Here is a 17,591-nt window from a genome sequence, read left to right on the forward strand (position 1 = left end):
GATTCCAGTTAATAAAAACATGTGGTTATAACACAACCCCTTACTAATGAACAGCAGAGTCATTTAGCCGAAAGCTTCAAGGCTCTTAAAATCAATGCTCTTATCTGCAATCCAAACCAAGCAAGTACATTCAGCTCATGGGCTATTTTAATGAGCGCTAACGGTTGAATTATTAATACTGTATTAATTTCACATTAATTAAACTTGTATTAATTCATTGTAATTCCTTTCTCAAAGACTTCCACAGATGGGTGAAGCCTCTCCCACGAATGCTCGCTATTACTAGACTGTCACAGCAACACTTTAAAATTCTCTTTACAGTCTTAACTCTGACAGAAGCACAGTGTCAAAACCTGCCAGGCTCATTTCAGAGAGGGTGAGCAAATAGTGGAGAAGAGAAAGGGAATTCTTTGAAGGAAGCGATGGAGAGTACAAAAGCGAGTGATGGCAAGAAAGAGCTGGATAATTTAATTTTCCATCTTTGGTCACTGACAATAGATCCATTGCCCAATTCATTGAAAACCCACTACGCTAAAGATACACACTTCAACATGAATATGCACTCACACGATCGTCTGTGCATAGATACACACTTAAAACGGCATATTAATGGACATTCAAAAGCTGATAAATGTGTGAAATTCAACCATGAACTCGAGAGATCACATGCAAAGTACATAAAACAGACATAACAAAAGACAAAAACATTCACAAAACTATGGTGAAAAACACCCAAGACAGTCAGTTTGTGAAAAGCAAGTTTATTTTAGCTCCGTATCATTGAAAGACTATTTACATATTCATTTCCATTTTTCATTAAGTCGCACAATATCGCAGCATTAAAATTCAGCACATTAATATGCAACAAAATATTGAAAAACGCTCCATTGCCCAATAGGAATAAGACAAGCTGACATCAGGAGCCAATCAGAGCGCAGCAATCAATAGTAGTCCTCCAGATCTTGTTTTTCACCCTGATTTTGAATCTGCTGCTGTTTCTTGTAAAGATCTGCAATCTGAAAGAGAGAAAGAGAGAGAGAAAGACTGATGCAGGAGATCAGAACAGTTCGTTTTGAGAGGGTGTGTTTGTGTGCCTGTGCGTTTCCAACCATCGGGAGACAGGAATAAAAGAAAACCGAAATAAATGAACTGTGAAAATGAGGGGGAAAAGAAAGAAAGACAGTGTGGAGCGTAAAAAGATGGATTTCCTTTAATGGATCCACTCCACTTGCTCCACTAAATCACGATGTCACGAAGCTCTGAACTACACCAATGTCATCAAGTTTGACTTTCAGAAGGAAAAACTACTTTAAAATCTCACTCTTCCTGTCTCATATGCCATGGAACTACATCACACACACGGTGCCATATCCTGCATTTTCCATACATTATGCACTTATGACATCTGCTTTCGAAAGGAACGTCCCATGTCGGGTAATTACTGTCGACTCCTACACTTGTGCTTTTTCTACTATATTTTTTTATTTATAAAGGAATGAAATATTGATTATATATTTATTTATATTATATCTTTTATTAAGTGTTTCTTACTCATTTCAATGTCAAAACCTGCTTTTACTTTTTCAAACCTTTTGGACCCACTGTATTCGCATTAGCACTATATATTAACTAAATGCAGAAACGATTCCACTTGTGTGTCTTGCTCCTTGTTTTTCTGCATTTCATATGTTACCTGTGACCCTGTGGTGGCATCCTCTGGCTTTTTGTCATCTCTAATCCTGAGGTACCGTGGGAAACGAAGTGAAATGCCTTTCTCTGGGTCCACCTGATGGCCAAGGAAAGAATGGCACCATAAAGAGCCAAAGTTAAGCACAATGAGCTAAGACCTGTTACCATGATTTATACAACAAAAACATCAGTCATCAAAAACACTGATTCAGCTTTATGATTCACATGTGCGTGGTGTACTGACCAATCCCATCGCTGCCTTGTAGACTGGAGACAGAGAAAGGTCAGCGCATTTCACCTCCCACACTTGCACCGCCTCCAGCCAGACATCCGGCTCTGCTGATTGGTCCACACGGTAATATGGACGTGGTTTAAGTAAGATGTGCTCCTGAGGTGGATTGCACATAAAGACATTGAACTTTGTGCATTGAACTATATGTTCCTGTATATAAATACAGGAACACAAACAACATGGAAACCAAGAAAGTGCAAATCTTGCTTTACCTTTAAGAAATTGTAATGTTGCTCCAGATCTTCATCTTTGAAGCCTGTTCCAATCTGCCAAAAATAAACAAATAAATACATGACAATCGTATTAATATATATACACTCTAACGTTCAAATATTTGGGGTCAGTTTTTTAAATAAATTAATACTTTCATACAGCAAGGACATGTTAAAATGGTCAAAAGTGATTTATATTTCAAATAAATGATGTTGTTTTCTATTAAATCAAATATCTTAGAAAAAAAAAGTATGGTTTCCACTAAAATATTAAGCAGCACAGCTGTTTACAACATTGTTAATAAGAACTATTTCTTGAGCACCAAATCAATATATTATGATTTCTGAAGCATCATGTGACACTAAAGATTCTTAGTAATGATGCTGAAATATTCAGGATCCAAAGGAATAAATTACATTTAAAATACATTAAAATAGAAAACAGTTCTTGTAATTGTAATAATTTCACAGTATTGAATGATATCCATCAATCTATCTATTTATCTATGAATTAGACATCATGAAAAATCTGCTGCAAATGTTGATATATGTGAGTAATTAAACTTATAAAATCTGCATATGATGCAATTACTTATCTTTAATCAAATTACTTATCTTTAATTTACTTGATTAAAATCTTTAATGGATTTACAGTCCTAGTTTTCCCTGGCCTCTCTCAGACTATTGCACACACACCTTGCAGACAGACTGGAACTCCTCATTCTCCTCATCGTAGCAGGCCAGTAGAAATCCTCCATAACTGCCTGCTCTCTTCCCCTTCCCCAGATAAGCACCAATCACACACAGATCCACTGTGTCTCCAACACCCTCCAGATAGTCCTTCTTCAGCTGCAGAAACAGACCATTAGAAACAATACAGCAGACAAGCAAATGACAGTTCTGACAGTAGTATAAATAAGAATAAATTGCTGAACTATACTGCAAGAAAACATTTTAAACTATATCTTTGTCGTGTAGTACAAAAACAAACAAAAAAACAAAACAAAAACAAAAAACAAACAAACAAAAAAAAATATATATATATATATATATATAAACCGTTGAAACAAGATAACTGTACCCAAGAGGCAAAACAACTCAAAATTGTCATCACTCTCCCCTTTGTCATTTCAAACCAGTATGACTTTCATTCTTCCACTGAACTCAAAAATAAATTTTTGGCACAATGTCAGCCTCAGTCACCAATCACTTTTACATTTTAATTCAATGGAAGTGAATAGTGACTGAGGCTGTCATTCTGCTGAACAGTGTTACACTGAAGAAGGTAAGTGAAACAAGTTTGAAACATAAGGGCTGTGTGAAACCCCACTTTAGAGACCATGAATTTGGAGATTTAAGCAGCAAAACAGAATCATTGTAAAATAAATTCATGTGACATCTGGGGGTGTGAGGTTCGTTGTTCAGCAAGGATGAATTAAAATGATCAAAAGTGACAGTTAAAGCCTTTTACATTGTTACAATATTTCTGTTGAATAAACACTGTTGTTTTCAAAAAAATAAATGGAGTAAAGTATTTTTTACTGTATTTTTGGTGAGTCTAACAGTATGAGTACAGTATGAGTATGAGAATACACAATATTCTGCCAAAAAATAAGTTTTATTTCACATTACCATGATGTAACATGTTTTTGGTAATCCGATGAATAAAACACTTGCCAAATTAAGTGTACTTCATCTCATTTGAATATTTTTTCTTTAATTTGGAATTTGATGGAGGCATACCAAACAATTATTCAAAACTAATGAATAAGTTTGGCATCAGCGCAAGACAGCTGCTTCACATTAGATACAACTGAGACAGAAAACAAGACACTAATAACAGTAATACATTCTGAATTTGACTGGATGAGACACATTTGTAGCAACCAGCAATTAGTTGAACTCAGTATTGACAAGTCAAGTTGTTTGGCAACCATAAACAAACTACAGTTAAACCAGACTAAAACTAAAACTCCTGTTACAATCTAGAACCTAAAAACAGCCTTCAACAACAGTTTGCAGAGTGCACTAAAGATTTCTGCATTATGTTGTCTTTAAAACACACCATGGATATATCACATTATATAAGGTAAAGCAGAATTTCCACCGTTTGTCTCATTTCTATGGTCAGAGTATATATTCCATCATAACACTGAGCCTTAATGTCAGGATACAGACACACAGCAAGAGAAAAGCTTAATGGGGTGGAAATTACACTTTAATGACTTGCACCTTCCTTCTGACTTTGAATACTTGTCTGGGTTTTATTTTTTAAACACAAAGGATTTGTCTGTCTGAGACTATAGCACCTTTTGTTTATGCAGTCTGACTTCATAATTTTTTTTCAGAAATTCTTTTATTTACTACATAACATTAAAAATAAAATTCTGAACAAACACAATGTGGTGTGCGATACCTTGAGCCAGTTGTGAGAGCGTTTGGCAATCTCATAAGTTGCATGTTTTTCCAATGTCTTCACCATTAGGCCCTCACAAGAATCTGCAAAACATTACAAACTCCTTAGATTAATTAGCAAATTCTAAATATTACTAATACTGATTATTGAGTAAAACCTCAGTGAGCAATTCGACTCTAAATGTCAGTCAAATGTCAACTGGTTTTGGACCCACATTTTTTAATGGCAAACCAATACAATACAGTAATTGTTTATTATATAAAAAGTACAAACACAATAGAGCCACAGGTCTAGATCTGTCATTCACACACCTCGTACAGACTGCTCCAGGAACTCAGCAATGCTCTCCGTGTTGTCACAGTCCAGAGATCGAGCAAAAACAAACTCTCCTTCTTTCTCCTCAAAACTCTCCCGTAACAGATCCCTGCGTTTGCTTAGAGGCTCTCGCACCAGAGACTGTGACAGACGGATACATAATTCACTAAAATAGCACGTAGCATGTAAAAAGGGAGATTTCTGAGACATGCAAAATTATTCAAATGTGATTGGCTATGAGTTGTTATCATGGTCTTACCTCTCCGTTGAGGTAAAGCAGATCAAAGGCGTACACACACACCTGAACCTTGATCTCGGATGCATCCACATCCTGAAATACACACACAAACTTGTGTAAACTTTTAAAGGGGCATATCATGAAAATCTGACTTTTCTATATTTAAGCACTATAATCAGGTCCCCGGTGCACCTACCAACCCAGAAAACGTGAAAAAGCCCAGCCCAGCAATTTTGTTTTGGTAAGCCTTTTTTCTTTCTTTGGTAAGAAAAACAAGCCGCCCAGATTTCGCTCCCCTAGTGATGTAGGAAGGGGATCTTATTATAATTATATTACTACCACCCCTTAATCTGCACGTTTCCACCCACAGCACCACCATTTTGTTTTCACAAGTGATAACAGTGTATCAGTTCGAATGCCATGACCTTCACAGACTTGTGTGTTTTTAACAAACTTGTGTGTATTTGACAGTTGAAGTGCAATAAGACATGAAAGAGAACTAAGTTTACTAGTTTACTGTATAACAGCCACTTTCTGTGCGTTCGGTTTGGATGTGTGCACAGAAAACCGTATATAATAAGTTTAAACTAAAAAGGCTTTAAAACGCATGATTTCATTATTTTATTTTGAGCTGAAACTTTACAGACAGATTCTGGGGACACCTGAGACTTATATTACATCTTGGAAAAAAAAGGAATAATAGGTGCCCTTTAAAGGGCTTACAATAAACATCAAGATTTGATGTTATATTTAAAATGGTTTAAGATGCAGCACGTCACACTGGAGGACATGTCCTCTTCCCAAAAGCTACTGGAATATCTGTTCTAATATATATATATATATATATATATATATATATATATATACACACACACAAACTATTCAATTATGTCTTTCGTCTATATTCAGCTGTTTTTCTGTTCAAATTTCTCTCTATTTATACCTCTTACCTTTCGCTTCCTTGTGGTGAGGACCTGAAACGGCTGGATCTGTTTCTTTTCTCTGTCCCAGGCCACCGCCTCTGAATCCAGAACACAGGACCGTACGTTCTCTTTCTTCACCTGCGTGAGAGAGGTAAGGACATTTATTAAATCTACCATCAACACCTGAATAAACTGGATCATCGACGCTGAGTAATGCCTCACCCCGCAGATATGCCCCTCACAGCCATAACATCTTAAAATTACTTGTTTATAAGGTCACCTGAGCTTTAAACACTACCACTTCACCAACACATAACCCATCGAACCCTGAGGCTGTGTGACATTTTCAATTCAATAGATGTTACAAGTGCATATTGAGTTTGCAAGAGCTGCAGCAGAAGGTATGGGGCGGTTTTGTAAACGTTTATAATCCTCCCACATAATTGAATGCATTCACACAGTCAGTGTTTGGGATTGACAACAGAATTTAATAACAGATGTGCCTGTTCATACAACAGCTTACAGAAACAGCTTGAATTCAGTCTGTATGAATAACTGAAGTCAAGTCCCTTTTCTATTCTCATGACTACTGAGAATACAACCTGTAACCATAGTGACAGTGACTAAAGGTCCGTTTACACCAAGACCAATAACTAACATTTCAATAATCATTCTTATCTTGGAGAACAGGGAAGTCCACACTACAACTATAACGATAATGACAGAGAGGAACAATATTGTTAAAATCATGTTTTTTTCCCCCTAGCTGATTAACAGTAAAAACATTGACAGCCAATCAGAATCCACTTAAAGAGTTTGAGCATTTAAAGCAGCAGATGACAAAACTGCAGAATGCACTAACAGAAGCTTATCAGTTATTAGTGTTGACTAATACAGTTATTGTTTTTGGTGTGAACAGTCTAATATTGGTTGTTCAATACAAGTTAAGCTCAATCATCGACCATTACATACAAACAAATTTTTTTTTTTTTTTAAAGCAAAAAAAATTAAGGCTATGTTGAGACACAACTTCAGTGTTTGGGGCCCATTTTTGGCAGAATTTTAAAAACAGAAATGTAAAGCTTATAACTTTATAAAAGCACCTAAATTAATTCTTCTGTTGAAAAAAGCAACGTATCGTTATTTGAGCTGTAAATTGGTTTAAATAATTTTTTTAAAAAGTGAAAGTGAAGTGACGTGTGGCCAAGTATGGTAACCCATACTCGGAATTTGTGCTCTGCATTTAACCCATCCAAGTGCACACACACAGCAGTGGGCAGCCATATTGCTGCGGCGCCCGGGGAGCAGTTGGGAGTTCGGTCTTTTTTACCATCATTTTAGTGTTTATAGGACTTCAACTCCAGTTGTACAATTGGATTTCCACACAAAGGCTTCCTAGATTTTTCACATTAAAATCATGTTAATACAAATCCTGTTTTTGTCTGTACTATTCAAACTATTAAAGTATTATTAATAAAGTATTTTAATGTTTTTGGATCGGCTCCATTCACTTCAATTGCAAGTGCCTCAATGTAACCCTGATTTTTTTTTTTTCCTATCAAAAAAGGAATACAAGAGGAAATTAAATTGTGAATCATAATTATGGAACAAATACTGTCAATTGAGCTTAATTTGTATTAATAAAATTTAATTTCAATTATTTAATAAGTCCAATTAAGTGCTAGTTTGTATATATAAATGCATTTGTCAATCTTTTTCATTACCAAGAACGTTACCATATTTAGCACTTCAAAACAAGACTGACAGCTGTATTCTGCTGCTGAGTGAACTTATTTCCCCAAATGACATCTTGTTTACAACTCAGACAGTTTTGATTCTTGTACAATAATGAGATTTTGCATTGAATATCAGACAACTGAGCAAGGGAAGGCAGAGAGAGATATTACGGTTCTGAGATTGGATATGGACACTGATAAGCAAAACAACAGCGTTTTCATTGATTTATCTGCATGTGAGCTTGTGTCATTCATCAAATGCTTTCTTTGCTTTAGGGCTGGAATCCATTATTGCTTTCTTGTGAGGAGAACAGAGCAGGATGACAGAGGGCAAATATGGCCTTTGAAAGAGAAGGAAACAGATACAGAGAGACTCATAACATAAAGAGAAACATAAAGAGAAAGAGAGAGTCTGTGAGAAAGACTCTTAACAGCGTATCCAAACCAGGTGTGATCTCAACCAAGTTAGTCTGAGTTTCTGCAAACATTTCGTCAGGCGCTTGGTTTTCTATTTCAGTCGTGTCATGTTGGGAACCTCCACCCACGGTGAAATCTCATTTGAACAGAGTCCCAAAATTGCTGCATATTCAACATCATATGTTCTGACTGGCAGTGGTTTTTCTTACTAAAGGCTGGAATACATCACACGACTTTCGTCCAGATTTACAGTCTGGATGAGCTGACGTTGGTTGCCAAAAGTCAAAGTCAATCTGCAGACACTAAGCAGCAGATGTTGACAGATTTCACACAAAATCATGTGATTTTAGAACATATTATTTTCATTTCTCATGCATCTTTTAGCACTGAGGCACGTTTATTGTATTCAAAACGACCTGAATGTCTGGTAGTGTGATCCTCAGTCGTTTAGATTTTAAAAGTCCTGTATTGTATTCCAGCCTTAATACAACGTAAAACTGTAGTCAGGAGCACACTGCAGGAGTACTGTACAACAGCTGTCAAAATGTACAATATTAGTGAGATATTGGGTGAAAGCCGAGGCACACTGTGCATCAAATCTTGACGGTACAAGCTACATTTTGAGTTGAAGTCACCAGCCCGTGTCAGTTCTGAAATATATGATCGCTCCATTTTAGTATTATTTTAATATACTATAATAGTATTTATTCATATTTTGAACAAGCTTTTATTTTTTATTTCTACATTTTTATTTCAGTTTTAGTCATTTTAGCACTTAAACTTATTTCAGTTAGTTGTCAAAGCAACATTTATAATTTTCATTTAAGTTTTTCATGTCATACAGTATTTATACTTCATTTTAATAACTGAAATATATTTTTAATAGGTTCTCTTTTTTTTACTGTATTAGTATATATTAAGCTTCAACCCCAAAATGTTTTACATAAAACATGACCAACATAGCCTTAGAGGTTCTAGCAGAGTGGTTAAGATTTCTTAGCAAAAGCAATTAATTGGGCATCAGTGAGCATGTCACATGGAGGTTTAGGCAATCCCAGACTGCCATTTTTGCCGTATGATGGAATCTTTTACTATCCCTGAAATTAGACAGCCAAATTGTGGAAAGAAATTGGACAGTGTGCCTAAACACAGAGATTTGCTGTTGTATCCATCTGATTTCTATTTATTTCTGTCTTTCTGGATGCATGTGTGTTACCTGTGGGATTCGTGAAATAATATCAGGGTATTTGCTTGTGTTGTCTTCTTGGTTTCGGCTAAAAATGCGCACCTCTCCATTCTCAAGAATATGGATCTGTTAAATGCAAAACAAAAAAGCAATTAACATTTTAATCAATGATATTGCTATGGAAACAGAAAGTCACTTTTATGGTTGAGGCTCCATCTTGTGGAATAAGAATAAAACAACACGCACCTGGGCTCTCTCTCCATCATATTTATACTCGCAGGTGAAAGATGCCTCATCGAAACGTTTCATTACCTCACCAACCCCTTTAGTCGGGTGAGCCAACATGGGCCGCAGAGGCACACCTGTAACACACAATGCAGTTTAGTCTCATTCTAAACTAAATTTTCTATTTTTTGGTGGGAGATCTGAGCAAGCTGTGATTGGTCAGTACCTGGGGTGAGCTTGCAGTGATTGGGTAGTTCATCTATGCCCTCCTTCATCAATACTGGAATGATTGCATCATAATTTGGCATCTCACTAGAAGCAATAATACGAGTAAACGCAATGAAAACATTATTTGTATGCATTGAGGTGATATGTAGAAACTGCAACACCTGTCCAATTTACTAAAATCAAACTTCCTGTAGGGTACAAATTATGCTAATACTCATTAAACAGGCACTTGTTATGCAGTGGACACCTGCAGTTGTAATTGAAATATTGTTTGTAGTATATGGATAATTATCCCTCACAGCACCAGTTTGTGTTTGACAATCAGGTTGCGCTCAGTCTGTGTATAGCCAATAGGGTAGAATATTAAAAAAAAATCTTGATTTTTTTTCCAGCCTTTTGATTGGACTTGTATATACATTCATCGCAATATGAATATCTTTTCACTAAATGGACAAGGAAGAATTACATTTGTACATATCAATAGTTTATACAGCTACTTAAACATTTTTGCGGTAATAAAACAGACTTCCAAAATCTTTGTTAATGAGCTCTAAACCAGAGACCCTATTTATTAAAATATATTTTCTTTGAGTCACAAGACAAGGAGGGTGAAAACAGTCTAGTTATATGGTCTTTACAAAACATAACTAGCAAAATAAAAACAGAAATATGACCTCAGCCATGTTAACGAGTGAAAAGCATCTCTTGATATTATTTAGCCTTTTGGGGTATCCGATACACCTCATACTATTTACAATGGTGTTTTTTCCCCCAAATGGAGGACCTAAAATATATTTTTAAACTTAACATGAAAACTAATGAATGAAAAGCCACAGGTACTTACGTGAATGTTTTTGGATATTGATGCAAACCCCTAAATCAGTTTTAAAATTAAATTAAATTAAATTAAAAAATGTATTAAAGTGATTTATGTAGATGAAACTATCACTGTTTTACTGTGCTTAATTAAGAAATTATTACAGTAGTTGAATTCTGCCCACATTTGAATTGCTAGACAAGGAAGAATAGTGAAACGAGTGTGTGCGCAAGCATTTAGTTGATCAAAAGCACAGTAAAAATAAAAAAGTATATTTGTGAAAAGTCACTGTATTATTATTTTAGTACATTTTAAAACTTTTTTTATGAAGGCAAAACTAAATTTTCAAGATTTAATTGAATTTTGTAACTTACTTGTATATACATAAATGTTTTTATTGGTACTTTTAAACAATTTTTGATCAGTATCTTGCAGATATATACACACACACACACACACACACACACACACTCACCAGTATGTCTGTTTTAGGATCAGTGCTTTCTCCTCCAGCCACACTCTCCTGTTTTCTGCACTCATTCCTTTCCCTGCATCCAGCACAGCCGGTGGGAACTCTGAACCAACACAAGAAAAACATATTAGTAACATTTCAGCACTGCTAAACTAAACAGACACCTAATTAATATTTACATGTTTAAACGCTATTCATTTTTTATTCACCACGGCAGAGAGTAATCTAATTGCAAATGCCGAATGCCTGGAGGTTCTATCGATGCTCTGATTATGATGTGTGTTAATGCCAGTTTCATTAGGATCATTTCAAACCTTGGCCCGGGGGTGACAGAGACACAGCCTGACTGAGAGCCGTGAGAACACTCTGCTCAGCCAATCCGATCCGCAGCTTCCCAGCCAGTGACCTGCCAATCACATAAGCAACCAATCAAACTAACAGATTTCACTTCTGCCTTAATATTCATATTAATCTGTCACCATACAGCAGTATAATCAAGGCCAGCAGCACATCATTTAGATTTGACAAGAATCAACTGTCATCCATAAATTACATTCATTATTCAGTATTTTTCAGAATGAACTCAACATTTCTGCATGGTTGGTCAGATGAGAAATTTAAAAAGTCTTAAGTGAAAGGTAAAATGACGCACCGCACAATGTATCGAGCCTCAGAAAACCGACACGCCACAAACAAGCCTTTAATAATGTCAATCTTCTTATTCATTGCCTAACACAGAGAGAGAGAAAGAGCAAGAGAGGAAGTGGATTTTCATTGAGAGCATATACTGTACATTACATGGAACAAAATAAACTTGTTCAAATGTTTTTTTGCAATTAAATTGCTCAAGTGACAGTAAAGATATTCATGATGTCACAAAAGATTTTTAATTGCAATAAATGGAAGTTCTTTTTAACTTTCTATTAAGACTCATGAAAAAAAAAATGATCATGATTTCTTAAAATATCAAGCAGCACAATTGTTTCAAAATTGATAGTAAGATGTTTCTTGAGTAGCAAATCACCATATTAGAATTTCTGAAGGATCATGAGACACTGAAGACTGGAGAAATTAAAAATCAGCTTTGCCATCATAGGAATAAATTAGATTTTAAAATAAATTTTAAAAATTATTTTGAAAAAAGTTGTGTAATAATACATTCACAATATTGCTGTTTTTACTGCATTTGTACTCACAGAGTTTCCACTCATGTTCGCAATCTCTTTCAGTTTGTTGAAAACGCCCCCTGCTGTCAGATTGGCCGGGGCAAACATCATTCTCTGGTTGCTGCGAGAACTTTCAGCAACCAATCCCAGGTCACCTTTCTCCTGAGCCTCCGCCTTGATTTTGTCCAGCTGTCGCCCTGGTAACAGAAGTTGACAGTACAGGGGTCAGGCAAGGAGAATGGTCAATGACATTAGGGAAAACACAAATATATTTACCAGTTGCTTGAGCGACAGCTTTCATCAGGACGGTCTCCCCAACACCCAGCTCCAGACCCTTATATGCAGGGCCGAGCTGATTCAGACACAGGTACACACAGCATAACAGGTCATCTACACAAACAACAGAGTATTGAACAGATGGAAACAGTGAAGCTTACATATTTTGAATGTATGCTACATTTTTGTGTTTTGCACAAGATCAAGTGAAAGTCTTTTCTTCAATCTGCCTCCCTAACAGAGTCATTAACCTGTTCACCTATTCACTACTTGGACAAAAAGAAAGAAAAACAATCCCTATCAGGCATAAATAATTAATAACCTATTTCAACTCAAACTCAATGAATTAAACACACACACACTCACCTGGAGAAAGCAGAATGACAGATCGCAGAAAGTTGGAAAGCGTCTCAATGTTCTTCAGCCTAAAAAAAAGAAAAGAAGACTGAAATTTAACTGCTCCACACACTTATTTTTAAACTCTAATAGATGTAAGAGAAAACACACACACTGTATATACAGAATAATTCTACTTCATACCTGCCCGAATCCTCCTCAATCTTCTCAAAGGTGCGAGCGACAGCCAAATATGGCACTCTGAGAAAGAGATAAAGAAAACATACCACAATGAATTTCCATAGAAAAAGTGTCAAACTTTATTGCTTTAGAAAGAAAAATGTATTTTGCAATTGTATTAAGCTTTTTGTTAATGCCTTAGGGAAAGAAAGACTACAACTTTAGAGGATTAATCGTTTCCATTTAACTTTCTTAGTCTTATAACAAAGATATTAAGTGCTGCAGAGATGACACATTTTTGCAAGTCAATTCATAAGTTAGCATCACCCTGGTTCCCTTGACAAAAGACCCAATAGGCTTTTTCCATTAACTTTTGCATTATTGAAGAAAATAGCTAACACAAATGAATAACTAATAATTAATTTACAGCCTAAATCCAATCAGAACAAGTAAAAAAAAACTACAAAAGCAATGACAGCATGCTCAAACTACTTTGTAATATCCACTAAGCTTCCAACAAATCTTTCAATGTTTAATTTAAAGTCTACAGGTTGGAAGGTTTGAGTTAGAATAGTTTGAAAAGAGCACTAGAATAAACACTTCCAGACCAGTGAGTACAGTAGCAAAAATGCTACTGTAGCTCTGTTTTTTTTTTGGACTCATTCCTGCAGCACACCGTTTTATAACTAATAAAATGCAGGCATTACTTTTGGCCCTTCCTCCAGCAGGCGTGGTCAATGGGATGGTAATGTGCTCTGGAGGGATCATACTGGCTCTGGACTCCAGAATCCACCCCCTTTTCACTGTCAAAACAATCAAGCTCATTCAAATGGAGTCACAGAAAGAAATTGAGCTCTTTTGAAACAAACAATTATATTTCTGAAGTAAAACATTCCAAGTCAGATTAACTTTTGAACATTTTTTGAACTTCAACCTTTTCTTCTCTTTCTGTTCAGCAGCGTCAGAGATCTCTCCATCCTTCTTTTTTTCACCCTCCTCTTTTTCCAGTTTGACAGCTGCCTTTCTGGGAGCTACAAGAGATTGTGAGTTATATAATTAGTGTAAAAAAAAAAAAATTTTAACTAAAGATTGAACCCGTTTCAGTAATCATGCAGGTTTGGGGGTACGTCATGACAGAAGATAACAAAGAAAAAGAAAAGGACAAAAGTTTACCAAAAAAGCTGCTGATGGGTTTCTTTTTGGCCGATCCCCCTTCCTCTTCTGTGTTTTTTTCTTTTTTATCCGCTTGTTCAGGACTGCTATCTTCCTTCACTTTCTTGTCTTTTTTTTCTTTCTTCCCATTTTCTCCATTTATCTTTTTCTCCTGTTTTACCTTATTTTTATCCTTTTCTTTCATCTTATTGTTAGCATTGTCCTCAACTGCGGTTGTTTTTGCTTCATCCTTCTCTTTCTGCTCCTCCACTGCAGTCTTCCCAGTTGCGCTCTTCTCTTCCACCTCCATCTCGTTGTCTGAGTTGAAGAGAGAAAGAGAAGAAACAATGAGAAACACACACAAGATAATGGAGAGGTGACACCTGTGCGCAGAGATCAACTCATCTCACCTGTCTGTCCAGGTGAGGCCTCAACTCGTGCTCTCTTACTCTCCTGCTCTTCGCCGACCTCCTTCTCCTCCTCTTTTGCCCCCTCTCCATCACTTCTGCTTTCCAGCTTCCTCTTGGGGAACTGCTTGCGGGCTAGAGAATGGGAGAGGGATTTTAATCCCATATAGCCTACTGTATTATATTTAACACATACACTTTCCTGAAAATCCTGAGGTACACAATCTACTACATGCATTTTTTGGCGTATTAATGATTAAAGAAATAATAAATGATCAGTAGCATAAGGAGGAAAGTGAGAAGAAGAGACTGATACAGACCAGTCTTGCGTTTGGGAATGCCTGACGGCGATGTTGATGTCGGAGTTGCTGGAGTTCCCGGAGTACCTGAGGAAGCAGGGGTTACCACCGCAACAGAGGTACTCGACGTGACCGGAGTCGTCGGGGTTATGGGAGTTTTTGGAGAAGCCGGAGTGGAAGCAGCCTTTGTAACATCAGGTTTCTGTGTATTTAACATAGTAAGACATAGAAACAGAATTGATAACAATAATACTGACATGCCGTCGTGGTTGAAGCTCATGATAACTCAATAAATCTTACCTTCTCTGACTTAACTGGTTCAACTTCACTCTGTTTTGGCACCTGCTCTTTTACTATCAGCTGATCTTCATCATCGCTGTCTATGATTGCTCGACTGCGTTTATGAACCCTTTTTACTGGTGAATCGCTTTCCTGCACACCATTCTGAATTTTGAGTGGACTTTTTACAGGTCTGAGCAGAAGGAAGAGAAAATCATTATCATATAACATTGCTTATTTGTTTTAATATTCCTTTAACTCCACAGCTGTCACTGTTACCGAAGAGAATACACACAGAATCAACACAAAATGAGTTTTGAGGTTTAACACTGTGTTCAATTAGAAAAAAATTGCTTAATTCAACAAATAAATATCAGCTAAATATCACTTACTCAGTCTTTGCTTTGACCTGTCCATCACTCTTCTCCTTACTTTTCATTGGCTGAAAGAATGACCTGTTGGTGGGAAACAACGAGATCACGTTATAAAGACAAATTAACTCCCTCAAATTGATACGGTATTCTAATTTCTGACATAAAGAAACGGAAAGAAATGCAGACTAGGAAAGCCTTATTGTCACAGTTAGTGTAAGTTAGTTGGTGTAGGTTAAACGCGGTCTCGTATCATAATCAGACACTGCATGTAATGTTCTGTGGTCAACATCACGAATAAAAAAAAAAAAAACAGAAGAGCAGAACACACTCACGCTATGCTTCGCTGCATCGTTGAGGTCTTCCACTGCTGATACTGAATAAATCCGGGATATATATATTTTTTTAATATATATTTTGCGTGTTATTAAAATTTCTGAAGTAAAGATGTTTTCTTCCGCGCGCTTAACTCTGTATGATTCGGCGCCAAAGTGACGTCGTTCCCACAGACGACAGAAACAGCGGGGTTTATTTGCTACAAAAGCATGTTAGTGCCGCCTGTTGGATTGGAGGTATTGGATGCAACAGTGTGGTTAGGAAAAATTACAATTTTTTACTCAAATTCAGTGTATTCACAGGCTCATACTGCCACTAAAATAATATAATTGTTTATCAGCCTTTTCCTTCTTTTGTTTTCTCCCGAAAAGTAAGTAACCTAGGCAAACCTCTTAATCAACAAGGTGTGTGGGTGTGGGTGGTCCTGGTAGTTAGCCTGTCAACTACAAGTGTCCCCACAAGCCGGGGCGGACAGTGATTTGGGGGCCCTAAGCAAATTTCAGGTACGGGGCCCCAACACAATAACTATGCTCTTTTACGCCTAATCCTTATTTGTTCGCTAGCTCTCTCTCTTTATAGCTATAATTATTATTTATTATAACTAGGCCTTACCCCTTCACAACCTAGGTAGCCTAAATAATTAGTCAATCTGATGCTATTCTAAAGCCATATTAAGCTACCTTATTTTTTTCGGATCACAAAAGAAGACATTATATTAAAAAAAATGCTTGCACTTGTCCATTTAATTAATTGTAGCCTAAACTTCTTCAATCTTTTTACAAAAAGGATTAAAATGTCATAAAAATGATCCCATTCAACTCGTTCCGTATTCCAAGTGTTCTTAAGGCATATGATAGGGTTTGCCGAGAAACAAATCCAAAATGTAATCTATTAAGCGAAAAACTCCAGTCATTGCATTCGTGCATTTATACGCGTTTTAGTGTATAGTTCGCGCAGGCGCGCCTAGGAAAAACACAAGAAAGTCATTTTGAAACATCAAGACAAATAAAATTATGACTTGAAACACAATCATTTCTTTACTGAGGTGAAAATATCTGTTCTGAGACAGTCAAAACAGCTTAGAATACGCGCAAAGAGCGCTCCGTCTATAATCACTAAATAATCTATAATCGTCTATAATCGCCATCTCAGTCACGACGTTCCGTTAATAAACTCTCTGCACAATGAATCTCTTATTTACATTTTATCTACACGTTGTTATATTGAGTGGATTCACAAGCTTGCAGAACTCCGCACCTGACAAAAACTCGCCGTTTTGAGTGGTGAGTGAACATTTGCAACCCATTCTCACACCCAACTCGTCACATATTGAAGCTTGGTCAGGACCACTTGGCGTCGCTTTTTGACGCTCAAGGTATATGGAATTAGATTTGTGCCAAATAAAATGAATGTAATTTTTCAAGAAACGTATGAAAATATCAAGTGAAACTGAATAAAATGTCTTTGAAACTAAAAAATAAATAAATTACAGGCAAAATCTTTGACCTCGTTTTTAATATACTGCATGTTTTGCAACTGTTTTCTCATCTTTCATTCGCTGATCTGTACTTACAAATGCACTTCCAGAGTTTTCATTTACGCTTCTGAAGTTTTTGTTCGCCA

The 17,591-nt window shown here is 36.4% G+C and overlaps 1 protein-coding gene across 2 annotated transcripts; it reads right to left on the reverse strand.

The window, feature by feature from the left end:
• Nucleotides 1-745: 745 nt before the first annotated feature.
• Nucleotides 746-17,579, reverse strand: lig1 (ligase I, DNA, ATP-dependent). 2 transcript variants are annotated; one of them, XM_058761027.1, is made up of 27 exons: nucleotides 17,542-17,579; nucleotides 15,654-15,716; nucleotides 15,283-15,454; nucleotides 15,004-15,184; nucleotides 14,687-14,818; nucleotides 14,298-14,594; nucleotides 14,059-14,155; nucleotides 13,832-13,927; nucleotides 13,149-13,205; nucleotides 12,975-13,033; nucleotides 12,609-12,722; nucleotides 12,363-12,529; nucleotides 11,819-11,895; nucleotides 11,481-11,572; nucleotides 11,170-11,269; nucleotides 9,876-9,961; nucleotides 9,671-9,786; nucleotides 9,455-9,550; nucleotides 6,113-6,223; nucleotides 5,184-5,255; nucleotides 4,921-5,065; nucleotides 4,610-4,692; nucleotides 2,890-3,042; nucleotides 2,194-2,247; nucleotides 1,934-2,077; nucleotides 1,694-1,786; nucleotides 746-1,016 (listed from the first exon to the last, which is right to left on the reverse strand). In XM_058761027.1, exons 1-27 carry the CDS (start codon nucleotides 17,562-17,564, stop codon nucleotides 942-944), a joined length of 2,955 nt encoding a protein of 984 aa, XP_058617010.1. In that variant the 5' UTR covers nucleotides 17,565-17,579; the 3' UTR covers nucleotides 746-941. The 2 variants fall into 2 exon arrangements, with proteins under 2 accessions (XP_058617010.1, XP_058617019.1); XM_058761036.1 differs by lacking the exon at nucleotides 17,542-17,579 and adding an exon at nucleotides 15,968-16,153.
• Between the last annotated feature and the right edge of the window lie 12 nt (nucleotides 17,580-17,591).

Source organism: Onychostoma macrolepis, chromosome 02 (assembly GCF_012432095.1).
Source record: "Onychostoma macrolepis isolate SWU-2019 chromosome 02, ASM1243209v1, whole genome shotgun sequence".
NCBI classification, from domain to species: domain Eukaryota; kingdom Metazoa; phylum Chordata; class Actinopteri; order Cypriniformes; family Cyprinidae; genus Onychostoma; species Onychostoma macrolepis.